The sequence below is a fragment of the Oncorhynchus mykiss genome, chromosome 9 (assembly GCF_057628025.1).
Source record: "Oncorhynchus mykiss isolate SJ-2025 chromosome 9, ASM5762802v1, whole genome shotgun sequence".
NCBI lineage: Eukaryota > Metazoa > Chordata > Actinopteri > Salmoniformes > Salmonidae > Oncorhynchus > Oncorhynchus mykiss.
The window spans coordinates 52,241,380-52,259,365 of NC_143030.1; the positions used below are offsets into that span (position 1 = coordinate 52,241,380).

The following is a 17,986-nucleotide window of genomic DNA, read 5'->3' on the forward strand; positions in this document are numbered from 1 at the left end:
GCTGTGTGGTTAAGTTGGTGAATCCTGGTGCTTACAACGTCAGGATTGTGGGTGTCCATTCCTGCTGAGGCCACCGTACCAAGATGTATACGCGCACTACTACAAGTCGCTTTGGATAAAAGCGTCTGCCCCCCCCCCCCCCTTCCCCTTCCCACTCTAGCTGATGAAGTGCGTGCGTCTGCCCCTGCTGCGGAGGGATTTCCTCATGAGCAACGTGGACACGGAGCTGCTGGTGCGCCACCACTCTGAGTGCAAGGACCTGCTCATCGAGGCCCTCAAGTACCATCTTATGCCCGAGCAGAGGGGTGTGCTGAGTAACAGCCGTACCCGGCCGCGCCGCTGCGAGGGCGCCAGCCCCGTGCTCTTCGCCGTCGGTCAGTGTGCCCCCGAGGTTACCCACCAGGGTACATACACTCACTCACTCACTCACTCACTCACTCACTCACTCACTCACTCACTCACTCACTCACTCACTCACACACACACACACAGTGCCTTCAGAAAGTATTCATACCCGTTGACGTAGTCCACATTTTTTGTTACAGCTGGAATTCATAATAGATTAAATATATTTTTTCTCACAAATTGAAAACATGTTTTTAGAAATTTTTGCAAATGTATTAAAAATGAATGACAGAAATATCTAATTTACATAAGTATTCACACCCCTGAGTCAATACATGTTAGAATCACCTTTGGCAGCGATGACAGCTGTGAGTCTTTCTGGGTAAGTCTTTAAGAGCTTTGCACACCTGGATTGTACAATATTTGCCCATTTATTATTTTTAATTCTTCAAGGTCTGTCAAGTTAGTTGTTGATCATTGCTAGGCAGCCATTTAAGTCAAAACTAACTAGGCCACTCCGGAGCATTCAATGTCATCTTGGTAAGCAACTCCAGTGAATATTTATGTGTTTTAGGTTATTGTCCTTTTGGAAGGTGAATTAATCTCCCAGTGTCTGGTGGAAAGTAGATTGAACCAGGCTTTCCTCAAGGATATTGCCTTTGTTTAGCTTTAATCTTTTTATTTTTATCCCAAAAATCTCACTACTGTTGATAAGCATTCCCATAACATGTTGCAGCCACCACCATTTTTTAAAATATAAATAGTGGTACTCAGTGATGTGTTGTGTTGAATTTGCCCCAAACATAATGTTTTGTATTCAGAACATAAAGTTAATTTCTTTGCCACATTTTTTGAAGTTTTACTTTAGTGCTTTATTGCAAACAGGATGCATGTTTTGGAATATTTGTATTCTGTACAGGCTTCCTTCTTTTCTCTCTGTTATGTATTGTGGAGTAATTACAATGTTTTCCTATCACAGCCATTAAACTGTAACTGTTCTAGTCATCATTTGCCTCATGGTGACATCCCTGAGCAGTTTCCTTCCTCTCTGGCAACTTAGTTAGGAAGGGCACCTGTATCTTTGTAGTGACTGAATTTATTGATACACAATCCAAAGTGTAATTAATAACTGCACCATGTTCAAAGGGATATTCAATGTCTGCTTTTTTTTAAATCTACCTATACGTGCCCTTATTTGTGAACCATTGGAAAACCTCCCTGATCTTTGTGGTTGAATCTGTTTGAAATTCACTGCTCGACTGAGGAACCATTGTATGTGTGGGGTACAGATATGAGGTAGTCATTTCCAAATTCATGTTAAACACTATTATTGCACACAGAGTGAGTCCATGCAACTCATTATGTGACTTGCTAAGAATTGTTTTACTCCTGAACTTATTTAGGCTTGCCATAACAAAGGGGTTGAATATTTATTGACTCAAGACATTTAAGCTTTTCATTTTTTATACATTTCAAAACATGTGTAAAAACATAATTACACCTTGACATTATGGGGTATTGTGTGTAGGCCAGTGACATAATGGGGTATTGTGTGTATGCCAGTGACATTATGGGGTATTGTGTGTAGATCAGTGACATTATGGGGTATTGTGTGTAGGCCAGTGACATTATGGGGTATTGTGTGTAGATCAGTGACATTATGTGGTATTGTGTGTAGGCCAGTGACATAATGGGGTATTGTGTGTAGGCCAGTGACATAATGGGGTATTGTGTGTAGATCAGTGACATTGTGTGTAGGCCAGTGACATAATGGGGTATTGTGTGTAGATCAGTGACATTATGTGGTATTGTGCGTAGGCCAGTGACATTATGGGCTATTGTGTGTAGGCCAGTGACATTTTGGGCTATTGTGTGTAGATCAGTGACATTATGGGGTATTGTGTGTAGATCAGTGACATTATGGGGTATTGTGTGTAGATCAGTGACATTATGGGGTATTGTGTGTAAATCAGTAACATTATTGGGTATTGTGTGTAGATCAGTGACACAAATTCTCAATGTAATACAATATTCAAGCTGTAATGCAACAATGTCGAAAAAGTCAAGAGGTGTGAATACCTTCTGAAGGCACCATACATACATACATACATATTATACAAGCCCAACAAATTCACATTCTTTAATTTCTGAATCTGTAGAGTGCCATTAGGAAACAGGGTCCTGAATTTGGCCCTTGGTTAAAAGCTAACTTGTTCACAGATACATAAAACATTACATTTTCAAACATTACATTTGAAATAGATTGGATGCAGCAATTATTCTAAAGAAGTTTGGCGCTTACCATGTCTAGAAATATTAGTGTATTTTTTTAGGGCATTGAACCTGTAAAAAGACAAATGTTGACACTACATGTCCAAAAGTATGTGGACACCTGCTCGTCAAACATTGCATGCAACAGAGGACAGACAGTTTTTGCACGGCTACACGCTTCAGCACTCGGCGGGCCTGTTCTATGAGCTTGTGTGGCCTACCACTTCACGGCTGAGCCGTTGTTGTTTCTAGACATTTCCAATTCACAATAACATAAATTACAGTTTACCGGGGCAGCTCTAGCACGGCAGAAATTTGACAAACTGACTTGCTGGAAAGGTAGCATCCTATGACGGTGCCACATTAAAAGTCACTGAGCTCTTCAGTAAGGCCATTCTACTACCAATGGAGATTGCATGGCTGTTTGCTTGATTTTATACACCTGTCCGCAACGGGTGTGGCTGAAATAGCCGAATCCATTAATTTGAAGGGGTGTCCATATACTTTTTTTTAATATATAGTGTATTTAAATGGCCGCTTCAAATATTTAGATGACGTTGTTTTTGTCTTGTGTTTTGCCCAGGTGGCGGCAGTCTGTTTGCTATCCACGGTGACTGCGAGGCCTACGACACGCGGACTGACCGATGGCACATGGTGGCATCCATGTCCACTCGGCGGGCACGTGTGGGCGTGGCGGCCATTGGCAACAAGCTGTACGCTGTGGGAGGGTAATAAATGACCTCATCAGACCATTCTTTTACCTCTATATGGTTTGGATTCGGGTATGATAAAAGCCATAACTAATGTCATGCTAGCTAGCACAACATTAGTTATGGCTTCGATATGAAACCATCGGATATGGCTTCGATATGAAACCATCCGATATGGCTTCGATATGGAACCATCCTCAACACTGGAAGAGTACACTCGTGTTAATTATGCTAGATAGCTCGGTTAAGTTTACGTTAACACTTTACATGACTCCCAGTGTCATAACACGTTATGCCATGGTCATAACCATGTCATATGGTCATAACACTGTCATGACCCATGTATTTCTACCTGTTGTGACATATATTGTGTTATTTTATGGCAGATTATGGACACCTACATAAGTGTCAAAACCCACATTTCTTTCAAATTCATTTTTTCCTGCCAAGAAGTTTGTTTTCGTTTATAAGTTTGTCTCTTAAATCCTTTGTTTTTGTTGTATTGAATTCTTTACGGTCATGTTTTTTTTCATCGTATTTTAAATAACTTGTAGAGAATACACTTTATGACACTGTCAAGAAGCATTATGACATCATAATCATATAAGCCAGATAGGCCAATCACGTACATGCCCTTATGTCAGTCATCAGTCAAAAAGAAGGTGTCTTGTTCTTCTGAAATCTGCTTGTGCATTCATCCCAGTTGTCTGCAACAGAGCATTGGGGTGGGTGATTGTCTGACATCAATATGTGTGCAATCACAATGATAATTTAACATGGTCAATTTACTTAAAAAAATATATATAACATATGTTGTGTCAACAGTATGTTTATGGTGTAATGGAATGTTTTGCCTTGTGTGGTTGGTTTTGTGGGCTTTGACATTTCTGTAAGTGTCATAACCAGCCATAAAATAATGCAATATATGTCACAACAGGTCTACATATGTGTCATGACAGTGTTATGACCATATTATTACAGGTCCAGTTGGTTGTTGAACATTGCTAGGCAGCCATTTTAAGTCAAAACTGTAACTAGGCCATTCCGGAGCATTCAATGTCATCTTGGTAAGCAACTCCAGTGTATGTGTTTTAGGTTATTGTCCTGCTGGAAGGTGAATTAATCTCCCAGTGTCTGGTGGAAAGTAGATTGAACGAGGCTTTCCTCAAGGATATTGCCTTTTCTTAGCTTTATTATTTTTCTTTTTATCCCAAAAATCTCACTACTGAAGATAAGCATTCCCATAACATGATGCAGCCACCACTATGCCTTAAAGTATAGATAGTGGTACTCAGTGATGTGTTGTTAGATTTTCCCCAAATATAATATAACGCTTTGTATTCAGGATATAAAGTTAATTTCTTTGCCACATTTTTTGCAGTTTTACTTTAGTGCCTTATTGCAAACAGGATGCATGTTTTGGAGTATATGTGTCAGCTGTTATGACCATGACCCAACATTTTATGACGCTGGGTGTTAAGTAAAGTGTTATCAAGTTTGCAATCTGTCTGAAAGAGAAACTAGGATTATGGAAGATACAATATATTGTAATCCAATTTCTTATTCAAGCAAACACGTTGAATGATTGGCATTGGGTATAATAAGATAAACCGTTAACTGTGGTAGGAGGAAACTGTTGGAAGACTAATATTAGCGGTCCCCTCAAGTGTAATTATTCAAATTCCGACTTTTGAAGCCAAGGCACGTCTTCTCTACCCGGGAGGGAAACAAAACAGATGCCTTTGTAAATCAAGTGAAAGATGGAACAAAATAGTATCTGATGCAGTACTCTCATTGTCTGCAATGGCAACGTTTTATCCAGGTGCTACTGATGGAAATTAGCTAGATGAGAAACTCCTGCACATCTACCCTGTCAAATAGATAAACAGATAATACATTAATTCAAATGTATTTTATTTAAAGAAAGTTTCTTGAATGTGTAACTGTTAACACAGTACAGTTGTGAAGACTTGCTTAACAAAGAAACCCTCCTTTTGAGATGAGATTAAAGGAAGAAACCTAAAGCGGAACTAGGCCCCTTATTCACAAAGGGTCTCTGACCAGGAGTGCTGATCTAGGATCAGCCCCCCTCCAGCTTATTCTATATGATGAAAAAGCTAAACTGATCCTCGATCAGCACTTCTATTCTGATACCTTTTGTGAATATGTGAGAGTCTGACTGATCCACGGGCCACCAGTGTCCCACACCTGGCTTCGATACACTTCTCTTTTTGATATACTCTGGTCTCCCTCAGGTATGACGGCACCTCAGATTTGGCCACAGTGGAGTCCTACGACCCTGTCACCAACTCCTGGCAGCCTGAGGTTTCAATGGGGACGCGACGGAGCTGTTTGGGCGTGGCAGTGTTGCACGGCCTCCTGTACGCCGCCGGTGGTTACGACGGAGCTTCCTGTCTCAACAGGTACATACAAAATATATAGATAATTATGAGCCATGTGTTCAAAATGCTGGACTACTTTTGAGCTTTGTCACAACAGATTCTGACCGTCACGGATGCAAATACTGAGATGACATTTGTATATAATGAATGCCCCCCTCCACCCCAACAGTGCAGAGCGGTACGACCCTCTCACCAGTACCTGGACCTCCATCGCTGCCATGAGCACCCGAAGGAGATACGTTCGTGTGGCCACTCTAGGTGAGCAAGTGTTGTCCACCTCTTGTGTGATTATGTAATCTATTGAGAAAGGATATACTTACTGTATGTTAGCCTAGAGCAGGGATGGGCAACTGGTGTGCCGTCCCTCTTTTGTAGGGCCGCTGATCATTTTTTGGGGGGGAACTCAGTCGGGGTCTCAATTTACTTTTTGCAGTTAGAATAATCAAATCAAAATCAAATCAAACTTTATTTGCCATATGCGCCGAATATAACAAGTGTAGACTTGTGAAATGCTTACTTGCAAGCCCTTAACCAACAGTGCAGTTCAAGAAGAAAATATTTACCAAGTAGGCTAAAATAAGTGTGCATGGGTACAGGCTAGTTGAGGTAATCTGTACATGTAGGTGCGGGCAAAGTGACTATGCATAGGTAACAAACAAACAGCGAGTAGCAGCAGTGTACAAGAGGGGGGGGTCAATGTAAATTGTCCGGTGGCGATTTTTATGAATTGTTCAGCAGTCTAATTGTTGGTGGTAGAAGCTGTTGAGGAGCCTTTTGGTGCGAGACTTGGCGCTCCGTTACTGCTTGCCGTGCACTAGCAGAGAAAACAGTCTGTAACTTGGGTGACTGGAGTGTCTGACAATTTTATGTGCTTTCCTCTGACACAGCCAATTATATAGGTCCTGGATGGCAGGAAGCTTGGCCCCAGTGATGTACTGGGCCGTTCGCACTACCCTCTATAGCGCCTTACGGTAAGTTGCCGAGCAGTTGCCATACCAGGCGGTGATGCAACCGGTCAGGATGCTCTCGTTGGGGCAGCTGTAGAACCTTTTGAGGATCTGGGGGCCCATGCCAAATCTTTTCAGTCTCCTGAGGGGGAAAAGGTTTTGTTGTGCCCTCTTCACAACTGTCTTGGTATGTTTGAACCATGATAGTTCGTTGGTTATGTGGACACCAAGGAACTTGAACCTCTCGACCCACCCCACTACAGCCCCGTCGATGTTAATGGGGCCTGTTCGGCGCACCTTCTCCTGTAGTCCACAATCAGCTCCTTTGTCTTGCTCACATTGAGGGAGAGGTTGTTGTCCTGGAACCACACTGCCAGTTCTCTGACCACCTCCCTATAAGCCGTCTCATCGTTGCCGGTGACACTGTTGTGTCGTCAGCAAACCTAATGATGGTGTTGTAGTCGTGTTTGGCCATGCAGTCGTGGGTGAACAGGGAATACAGGAGGGGACTAAGTACACACCCCTGAGGAGCCCCAGTGTTAAGGATCAGCATGGCAGACGTATTGTTGCCTACTCTTACCACCTGGGGGTGGCCCGTCAGGAAATCCAGTTGCAGAGGGAGGTGTTTAGTCCAAGTGTCCTTAGCTTCGTGATGAGCTTTGAGGGCACTATGGTGTTGAACACTGAGCTGTAGTCGATGAACAGCATTCTCACATCAGTGTTCCATTTGTTCAGGTGGGAGAGGGCAGTGTGGAGTGCGATTAAGATCATCTGTGGATTTGATGGGGTGGTATGCAAATTGGAGTTGGTCTAGGGTGTCCGGGAGGATGCTGTTGATGTGAGCCATGACCAGCCTTTCAAAGCACTTCATGGCTACCGAAGTGAGTCCCACAGGGCTGTAATCATTTAGGCAGGTTACCTTGGCACAGGGACTTTGGGGGTCTGCTTGAAACGTAGGTATTACAGACTCGGTCAGAGAGAGGTTAAAATTGTCAGTAAAGACACTTGACAGTTGGTCCGCGCATGCTTTGAGTACACGTCCTGGTAATCCGTCTGGCCCAGTGGCTTTGTGAATGTTGACCAGTTTAACCTTTCTGGTGCAGGCGTTCTGCTAGCGACCCATCTCGACAACATCCGGTGAAATTGCAGAGCGCCAAATTCAAAAAAGGTCATAATAAACATTCATAAAATATACAACTGTTATGCTTAAAGATTAATTTGTTAATCCAGCCGCTTTGTCAGATTTCAAAAAGGCTTTACGGCGAAAGCATACCATGCGATTATCTGAGGACAGCCCTGCTTACAAAAGCATACAAACATTTTACATCCAAGTAAAGGAATTACAAAATTCAGATATAGCGATAAAATTTATCACCTACCTTTGAAGATGTTCATATGGTTGCAGTCACAAGAGTCCCAGCTACATAATAAATGTTTGTTTTGTTCGATAAAGTCCTTCTTTATATCCCAAAACTCTGTTTTGTTGGCGTGTTTTGTTCAGTAATCCACTGGCTCAAAGGCGGTCAAAACATGCAGACAAATACATCCTTATAGTTTCGGTAAAGTCCGTCAACATGTCAAACGATGTTTGTATTTAATCCTCAGGTTGTCAATTGTCTAAATAATCGCTAATATTTAAACTGGACAATAGCGTATACAATAGAAAGGAAAAACAACGAAGGACGCGCACCCGGTCACGGGCACAAACCAGCTCTGCATTCTTCCTCAGTCCACTGACAGAAAGGTCTCATTCTTCTTCATTTTTCAGAAAACAAGCCTGAAACAATGTCTTAAGACTGTTGCCATCTAGTGGAAGCCAAAGGAACTGCAATCTGGGTCCTAACCCATTAGATACTCTATAGGCATTCAATTGAAAATACCCACATCAAAAGAATCCCACTTCCTGGATGGATTTTCCTCAGGTTTTCGCCTGCCATATCAGTTCTGTTATACTCTCAGACATTATTTAAACAGGTTTGGAAACTTGAGAGTGATTTCTATCCAACTCTACCAATTATATGCATATCCTAGCTTCTGGGCCTTAGTAACAGGCAGTTTACTTTGGGCATGCTTCTCATCCAGATGTCGAAATACTGCCCCCAAGCCATAAGAAGTTAAAGGTTTTGTTCACATCGGCTACCGAGAGCGTTATCACACAGTCATCCAGAACAGCTGGTGCTCTCATGCATGCTTCGGTGTTGCTTGCCTCGAAGCGAGCATAAAAGGCTCCTCTGCTAGGCTCGCTTCACTGGGCAGCTCGCGTCTGGGTTTCCCTTTGTAGTCCGTAATAGTTTTCAAGCCCTGCCACATCCGACGAGCGTCAGAGCCGGTGTAGTAGGATTCAATCTTAATCGTGTATTGACGCTTTGCTTGTTTGATGGTTTGTCTGAGGGCATAGCAGGATGTCTTATAAGCGTCCAGATTAGTCTCCCGCTCCTTGAAAGTGGCAGCTCTAGCCTTTAGCTCGATGCGGCTGTTGCCTGTAATCCATGGCTTCTGGTTGGGATATGTACGTACAGTCACTGTGGGGACGACGTCATCGATGCACTTATTGATGAAGCCAATGACTGAGTTGGTGTATTCCTCAATGCCATTGGCTGAATCCCGGAACACATTCCAGTCTGTGCTAGCAAAACAGTCCTGTAGTGTAGCATCCGCATCATCTGACCACTTCCGTATTGAGCGAGTCACTGGTATTTCCTGCTTTAGTTTTTGTAAGCTGGAATCGGGTGGATAGAATTGTGGTCAGATTTGCCAAATGGAGGGCGGGGGAGAGCTTTGTATGCATCTCTGTGTGTGTAGTAAAGGTGGTCTAGGATTTCTTCCCCCTTGTTGCACATGTGACATGCTGGTAAAAATTTGGTAAAACTGATTTAAGTTTGCCTGCATTAAAGTCCCCGGCCACTAGGAGCGCCACTTTTGGGTGAGCATTTTCTTTTTTGCTTATAGCCTTATAGAGTTGTTTGAGAGCGGTCTGGTGGTAAATAGACGGCTACAAATAATACAGATGAAAACTCTTTTGGTAGATAGTGTGGGCGACACTTATCATAAGGTTCTCTACCTCAGACGAGCAATACCTTGAGACTTCTTTAATATTAGACATCAATGGAATATACATGGTGCAATTTTAAAAGTTGCTTGTGCATCAGCAGTTCTTGTGTTATGTCAATAACTGACAGTCATTCAATTAGCCCATTTCGGCGAACATTTTTAGCTGGCTATCTAAACTTTCTGCTTAACTTGTAGTAATCATGGTCGAATTACTGACCGAGGGGCCCCCCCATTGATCAAAAGATGTCATGTTAAAAACTGCAAAAAATTTTCTCTGCCCCATGGCAAAATGAATAGAATTGCAGGAAATGATCTCTTAAACTTCTCTTTGCTGTATAGAGGGGACCGCTAAAATGTTTTGCTCACGAAGTGGGGATGGCCCCCAAACTAAATTTCGCTTAGGGGCCCCAAAAGGCTAGGGCCGGGTCTGACTGCATGTGTGGGTATGGATGTGGGTACGCAGACCCACGAGCCACTGCGGCCCCTCATGATGAGGTCAATTTTTTTGTGGCCCCCACCCCCATCAAATATGGCCATCCCTGGCCTACTACTCGCTTCCTAGTAAATATGGGCCACATCAAACATATTTTATATTTGCGAGCTGATATGTAGAGTTTTGAGCTTATTGTCACAGCACTCTCTCACTCTTTGGCGCTCTTTTTCGCTCCCTCCCTCACTCCCTCCCTCTTTCATCCCCCCCCTCTCTCTAGATGGCAGTCTGTATGCAGTAGGAGGATATGACAGCTCCTCACACCTAGCAACAGTGGAAAAATATGAACCACAGGTAATAAACAAACAAACAGATAGATCTCTATCAATATGCACATTAAGACATTGGGCCAGTTTCCTGGACCCAGATTAAGCCTATAGAAGAATCTCAACTAGGCATGATTTTCAGTAGCCTGGTGGAACGAATTTGATCACTGCGTTCACCATTCAGTTAAGTAGAATGGTGAACATAGTGATCAGGCTTGTTCCACCAGGCTATATTTAAAGTCCATGAGTAGGCTTAATCTGGTTAAAACCGGACCATGAAGCTGAACTTCTGCCCAGATCAAAAAGGAGAAGCTAAGTTTTGAGTTCAACCTCAACCAGCACTGATAAGTTGCTCAAAACTGACCAACAACCCTCTGATTGGTCTGAACAGAGTAACGCGTGGACAGCCATCGCCAATATGCTGAGTCGACGCAGCAGTGCCGGGGTGGCCGTGCTGGAGGGCATGCTCTATGTCGCCGGGGGCAACGATGGCACCAGCTGCCTAAACTCGGTGGAGCGATTCAATCCCAAGACCAATGCCTGGGAGGGTGTGGCGCCCATGAACATCCGCAGGTAGGCACCGCCAGACGCGTCACAATTACTACCAATCACCTGTAGCTATAACTAACTGCATAGTCAATGCATGCATAGAGCCTTCTCGCTCCTCATAAATGGCTGGTTTCAGGTTTTCATTCCTTCATTCCAGCCCTTGCTCAGCAAATTATCTGAGTTTCTGGAGGATCCGGCATACACAATGGGCCTCAGAGACCAGGACTTGATGATTCAAATTAAATTAGTTTCTCACTCACACACAAACATGCACACAATGGGAGATTTGAGCAGGGAACCTGACAACAGTGGATGCTCCCGGCCCTATAAATAAACCATTGCTGTAATCAGTAGTATGGCTCATATTTATCTAGAGCCTGATCTGGTCTCAGCAGAGTCATATTCAATAGGAACCAAATGGAAGCAAAGGAGGGACCTACCTTAGTTTGTACAGAAGAAACACATTTTTTTGCTTTCCGTTACAAAACATTTTGTTGCGTTGTGCACTAATGAATATGCCCCAGGCCTCCATTTACACTGCAGTGAGCTTTAGCAACAGGCTAGTCAGGGAAGTCGTTTTGGTTTTCTTTTCTGCCTAGTAGTTAATTGATCAGTTAATGTTAATGAATGGCCACCAACTGGGTTAAAATACTATCTGAGTTCATTTGAAACACTGTGCTTGATTGAGCTTGCCTGTTGCAATGGAACCAATAGGGAAAAAGCAGGTTGCCATCCAATCACCTCTGACCACAGAACAATTCTACATGTTGGATCACTGTTTGTCGACACCCAGCAGGTGATCGCTAACACACCCGCTGCTTTTAGCTGTTAGTCTTTGTGGTGTGCCTGAGCTACTACTGAGTCTGCACGTTGTCCTGTCCTCCCGCAGGAGTACCCACGACCTGGTGGCTATGGACGGCTGGCTGTACGCGGTGGGCGGCAACGACGGCAGCTCCAGCCTCAACTCCATTGAGAAGTACAACCCGCGCAGCAACAAGTGGGTGGCGGCCTCCTGCATGTTCACGCGGCGCAGCAGTGTGGGGGTGGCCGTCCTAGAGCTGCTCAACTTCCCGCCGCCTTCGTCGCCCACACTCTCTGTGTCCTCCACCAGCCTTTGACACGGGGCTAAGCTCTGGCTGACCTCAGCCTCAACCTCGGCCTTGGTTGCCACCGCACAGCCAGGCCCCAGCAAGAGACGCAACTGCTCTGTGTGAAGAGGAGGGAGTGAGAGGATGCATATACTTGAATCAGGTAGCGAGAGGGAGAGTGGAGAAAATGGCTTGAGAGAGAGTGGGAGGGGTACAGTTTGAGGGAGAGTGGAGAGAAGGGCTTGAGAGAGAGTGGGAGGGGTACAGTTTGAGGGAGAGTGGAGAGAAGGGCTTGAGAGAGAGTGGGAGGGGTACAGTTTGAGGGAGAGTGGAGAGAAGGGCTTGAGAGACTGGGAGGGGTACAGTTTGAGGGAGAAGAGGTGATGGGATGAGCGAGTGAGGAAGAGTGAAAGATGGAGAGAGAAACGCACAGAGGGGGCTGCTGGATCTGGTCTCTTTCCCTGAAGTCTCACTGTATTACCGTAAAGATACCAGCTTCTAGTCTATTGAAGAACACAGGAGAGTTTTCCTCAGATAAAGAGGTTGGGAAAAAAACACCATTTGCAATCCAATACCGTCTCTGAACCGATTTTAACTTAGGAATGTAGCTATTGACTGGTTCTGCCATGCATGTTTACTGACATTGTGTCCTGGCAGGCAGGAATAAAAATGAGTAGTGCAGCTGTATGTGTCACACTAGGTGGCATTAACGGGCAATGTTGTTTACCGTCCTACCCTACGGACGAGCCTTGTGTAATAGAGTGTTGCCCCTAGACATTTTCCAGCATTTCCCCTTAAATGGTTAAGGTTAGTATTGAGGAGGGGAAGCTGATCCTAGATCTGTACCTAAGGAAAACTTAAACCAACCAGCTGGAGAAGAAGAAAAAAAAGAATGTAGCTATTGATTCGAGATCTATCGTTACTCTAAACTGTAAATTAGTTTAATTTCTTTAAAAAATATATAAGAACAGATAATATGATGTTGAATTATTTATTAAATGTAAAAAAAATATATATATATATAGCTAATATATTCCGACAATTTCAAAGATGCTTTGTGAAAAGCAAATGGACCACTGCTACGACTCGTATTATTTTCATTTTGTTGTGTTAACGTCGTGCATATCATTGATGGAAGTGTGTCCGAGAGGATGTCAAAAGTGGGAAGTTGTTCAGTTTGAGCGTTGAGTATATCAGAGTGAAGGATTGATAAGGATTTTTTTAAACTGATGAAGATATCAGGGCCCGTATTCATAAAGTGTCTCAGGGTAGGAATGCTGATCTAGGTTCCCCCTTATTCAGAATGATTTAAAAGGATAAACTGATCCTAGATCAGCATTCCTACTCTGAGACACTTTTTGAAGACGGGCAGAGGTCAACTGAAATATCTTTTATAAAGGACAACAGTTAAAAGAAAGAGGTTTATTTTGTTCATGCAGTGTTTATTCTTTTGCCGGTTGGTACCTTGACTGAAAATGTTAAATATTTTTCAAAAGTAGCCTTGTCACTGCCACATGTATTTCACAACTGATGTCATTAGTAGTTATGGCAACTGATGTCCAATATGGTTGTATGGAAGGCTATGGTATGCAAGCTTGCTTGTCCGCTAGCTAGTTAGAAGACCCCAATCCATTGTATAGATCATTATCATTCATAAACACATAGTGGTATCACGATCATGACAGCTTTGGAATGGCTAAAGAGCAGAAGGTTCAAGTAATGTGTAGGCAAATTAACACAACACTAATCTTAATACTTAAGACTAGCTGCGGCAATGTCAATGTGGAAACATTTATGGTGCTTTCATTTTGTGTTACTTACTCATCATTTTGTACTTTCCCTCATCATACCTCTTCCTGTATTGTTGAAAAGGATCCAAAGTTACCACAGCAATGTTTACGTAGTAAACGTGTGACAACATGTAGTATAACTCTAAGCTCTAACGATACTCTGGAAAACGTCTATCAGATAATACCATTCTTTGGAAGTTCCACAAAATGGCACACATCAAAGCAAAGGCTGATTGGTTAAGGAAATGAAGCTGTTTCTACATACTCAATACTGATACTTTACCTGAGGTTAAAGAGCTGTGTCAGCCACAACATGTCCTAATTTTAGTTTTTGACTCGTCACAGTTAGCTAGGTTCAATAAATAGGCTATGTAGAGCAGTGTGATCAAATGTAAAACTTCTGAGAAGTTATTTATTTTCCTTTTTTCAAAGGATTTTGTTGATCTGGTTTTGTTTTTACCGAACCCCATCTCTCCCCCCCCCCCCCACCCCAGTAATGGTGAAGTGTTTTGTCCCCAAATTGCAAAAGTGGTTGCAGTGATGTCTTCTGTGACGTCATGGTCAGGTTGTATACAGATTGTTTTAAGAGGTCTTTTTAGCGGCCAGAAAAAAACTTATTTAGCTGGTTGTAATCTGGTATCTAACCAGGCGTCTCTACAACCAGAAAACCTATTTACAACCAGAAAATGACGTCATTATAACATTCCATGCCATGCCAAATTTTACACGGTGGGTTCGTGTGAGCTCAAAATGTACCATGAGTGAAATCTCCACACAAGAACTTGGCCTCCATGTAGTTGAATCAAATGTAACGAAGGAATTGCCCAAATTCTCGGATTGAATGCATTGTCAATGTGACTGTAGCTTTTTTAGTTAACACATTATAGTTCAATGTGACCTGCATCGTTTATTTATATGTTATATTTATCGAGAAAATGTATGGAGAAACGTTGCACTATTGTGAAATGGAGCAATACACTGTGTAGAAAATAAATAAAGATGCTTTCAGGTGTGAGAACCCAGGTTGTTTTTTGGAGTGAGAAATTGTTTGAAATATGTATTTTCAACGTCTTTCCCCCCAAAAGACTACTTTTCAACATCTTTTCAACATTTTGTGTTCATAGGTTAAGTTCAGTTGAAGGTTGCGTTGCTAACAGCGTGTGTGTATGTTTGTGTGTGTTGCTATGCCCACTACGGTATCGTTTAGTATCGTCCCAGTATGCTCTCCTTTCACACTGATCTGAGTGGACAGCTGAGCACTCTCACTTTACCCCTCATGACCTCAGTCACATAGTATGCACACCTGTGGCTGCTTTTGCGTGTGCACACAGAGTACACTCACACAAACCTCTACACACACACACTCTCAACATCTACTCAATACACTAACACAGACATTGCAGTGGATATTAACGATAAAGCTTACTGTTAGCCATGAGAAAAACTGGTACACTGCAACGTGTCAGAATTCTGTTGTTAATGAGGTTTCTGCTGTAAAGAGTCAAATGGAAGCCTATTCATGTCTCTTGGGGGCATATAGAGTGGACAGTTTTTAAAGGGTGGGTTAAATGATGTGTCTGCAGTCTGTACAAGTCAATTGCCCTGTAGCCCTCTGTCCCCTGTGGTCCTGTGGGTGTTAATGAGTTTACAGCCTGGCGCACACTCGCAGGCACCGCTATGTAGCCAGTCACACAGTGGAGCAGAGACCGAGACCGTCCCCTACCCACCTTTTACCCAGCCCCCTGTCACTGTCACCCACATTCAAATGTCAATCAATCAAATGTATTTATAAAGCCCTTTTTACATCAGCAGATGTCACAAAGCGCTATAGAGAAACCCAGCCTAAAACCCCAAACAATACAGATGTAGATGCACAGTGGCTAGGAAAAACTCCCTAGAAAGGCAGGAACCTACAAAGAAACCTAGAGGAAACCGGCTCTGAGGGGTGGCCAGTCCTCTTCTGCCTGTGCCGGGTGGAGATAAGAGTACATGGCCATTTAAGGCCATCTTGTTCTTCAATATATTAAAACGTTCATAGATGACCAGCAGGGTCAAATAATAATCAGTGGTTGTAGAGGGTGCAACAGGTCAGTACCTCAGGAGTAAATGTCAGTTGGTATTTCATGGATGAGCATTTAGGGGTTGAGACAGCCGGTGTGGTAAAGGGAGTCGAAAAACCGCAGTTCCGGCACAAGGTAGCACGTTCGGTGAACAGGTCAGTGTTCCCTAGCCACAGGCAGAACAGTTGAAACTGGAGCAGCAGCACAACCGGCACATAGACTATTGCAGCATAGAGACTGAGACGGGTGGGTCAGGGGACACTGTGGCCCCATCCGACAATACGCCAGGACAGGGCCAACCAGGCAGGATATAATCCCACTCACTTTGCCAAAGCACAGCCCCCACACCACTAGAGGGATATCAACAAACAACCAACTTACTACCCTGAGACAAGGCTAAGTATAGCCCACAAAGATCTCCTCCACAGAAACAAGCCCGAGGGGGCGCAAAACCAGACAGGAAGATCACGTCTGTGACTCAACCCACTCAAGTGACGCACCCCTCCTAGGGACGACATGGAAGAGCACTAGTAAGCCAGTGACTCAGCCTCCATAATAGGGTCAGAGGCAGAGAATCCCAGTGGAGCCTGCCAGGCAGAGACAGCAAGGGTGGTTTGTTGCTCCAGTGCCTTGCCGTTCACCTTCGCACTCCTACACTCAATCATAGGACCTACTGAAGAGATGAGTCTTCAGTAATGACTTAAAGGATGAGACCGAGTCTGCGTCTCTCACATGGATAGGCAGACCTTTCCATAAAAATTGAGCTCTATAGGAGAAAGCCCTGCCTCCAGCTGTTTGCTTAGAAATTCTAGGGACAGTAAGGAGGCCTGCATCTTGTAACCATAGGGTACGTGTAGGTATGTACGGCAGAACCAAATCAGAGCGATCGGTAGGAGAAAGCCCATATAATGCTTTGTAGGTTAGCAGTAAAACCTTGAAATCAGCCCTAGCCTTAATATGAAACCAATGTAGAGAGGCTAGCACTGGAGTAATATGATAAAATGTTGGGATTCTAGTCTGGATTCTAGCAGCCGTGTTTAGCACTAACTGAAGTTTATTTAGTACTTTATCCGGATAGCCGGAGAGTAGAGCATGACAGTAGTCTAATCTAGAAGTGACAAAGGCATGGAATCGTTTTTTTGCAATGTTATGAAGATAGAAAAAAGCTGTCCTTGAAATATTCTTGTTCGTCAAAAGAGAGATCGGGGTCCAGAGTAACGCCGAGGTTCTTCACAGTTTTATTTGAGACGACTGTCAACCATCCAGATTAATTGTCAGATCCAACAGCAGATCTCTTTGTTTCTTGGGACCTATAACTAGCATCTCTGTTTTGGCCGACTTTAAAAGTAAAACATTTGCCGTCATCCACTTCCTTATGTCTGAAACACAGGCTTCCAGGGTAGCCAATTTTGGGGTTTCATCGAAATGTACAGCTGTGTGTCATCCACATAGCAGTGAAAGTTGACATTGTGTTTCCAAATGACTTCGCCAAGAGGTAGAATATGTAGTGAAAACAAAAGTGTTCCTAAAACAACCTTGAGCAACACCGAAACATACAATTGATTTAGAGGACAAACTATCCACAGAGACTACATTATATCTTTCTAACAGATCTAAACCAGGCAAGAACTTGTCTGTGTCGACCAGTTAGAGTTTCTACTCTCTCCAAAAGAATGTGGTGATTGCTTTGGGTCAAAAGCAGCACTAAGGTCTAGGAGCACGAGCACAGATGCAGAGCCTTGGTCTGACGCCATTAAAACAACATTTACCACCTTAGTGAGTGCAGTCTTAGTGCTATGATGGGGTCTAAAACCAGACTGAAGTAAATATTGGTTGTTTGATGTGCAGGTCAGTCAAGTTCGTCCACACTGATCGACAAACCATTTCTGAATGGACCTCGCTTTGTTCGTGGGGGCATTGTCATGCTGAAACAAGAAAGGGCCTTCCCAAACTGTTGCCACAAAGTCGGAAGCACAGAATCATCTAGAATGTCATTGTATGCATAAGCGTTAAGATT

General features: G+C 43.4%; 1 protein-coding gene across 4 annotated transcripts in view; it reads left to right on the forward strand.

The window, feature by feature from the left end:
• klhl17 (kelch-like family member 17) overlaps positions 1-12,789 on the forward strand; it is a 28,112-nt gene extending 15,323 nt beyond the window's left edge. For 2 of the 4 annotated variants that reach the window (XM_036988176.2, XM_090184461.1), the window contains 7 exons: positions 161-404; positions 3,200-3,344; positions 5,582-5,749; positions 5,898-5,986; positions 10,437-10,510; positions 10,874-11,055; positions 11,921-12,789. In XM_036988176.2, coding sequence (XP_036844071.1) covers positions 161-404; positions 3,200-3,344; positions 5,582-5,749; positions 5,898-5,986; positions 10,437-10,510; positions 10,874-11,055; positions 11,921-12,149 — 1,131 coding nt within the window. In that variant the 3' untranslated portion in view covers positions 12,150-12,789. The remainder of the gene's footprint in view (positions 1-160; positions 405-3,199; positions 3,345-5,581; positions 5,750-5,897; positions 5,987-10,436; positions 10,511-10,873; positions 11,056-11,920) is intronic. The other 2 variants (XM_036988177.2, XM_090184462.1) reach the window with 1 other exon arrangement.
• The last annotated feature ends 5,197 nt before the right edge of the window (positions 12,790-17,986 follow it).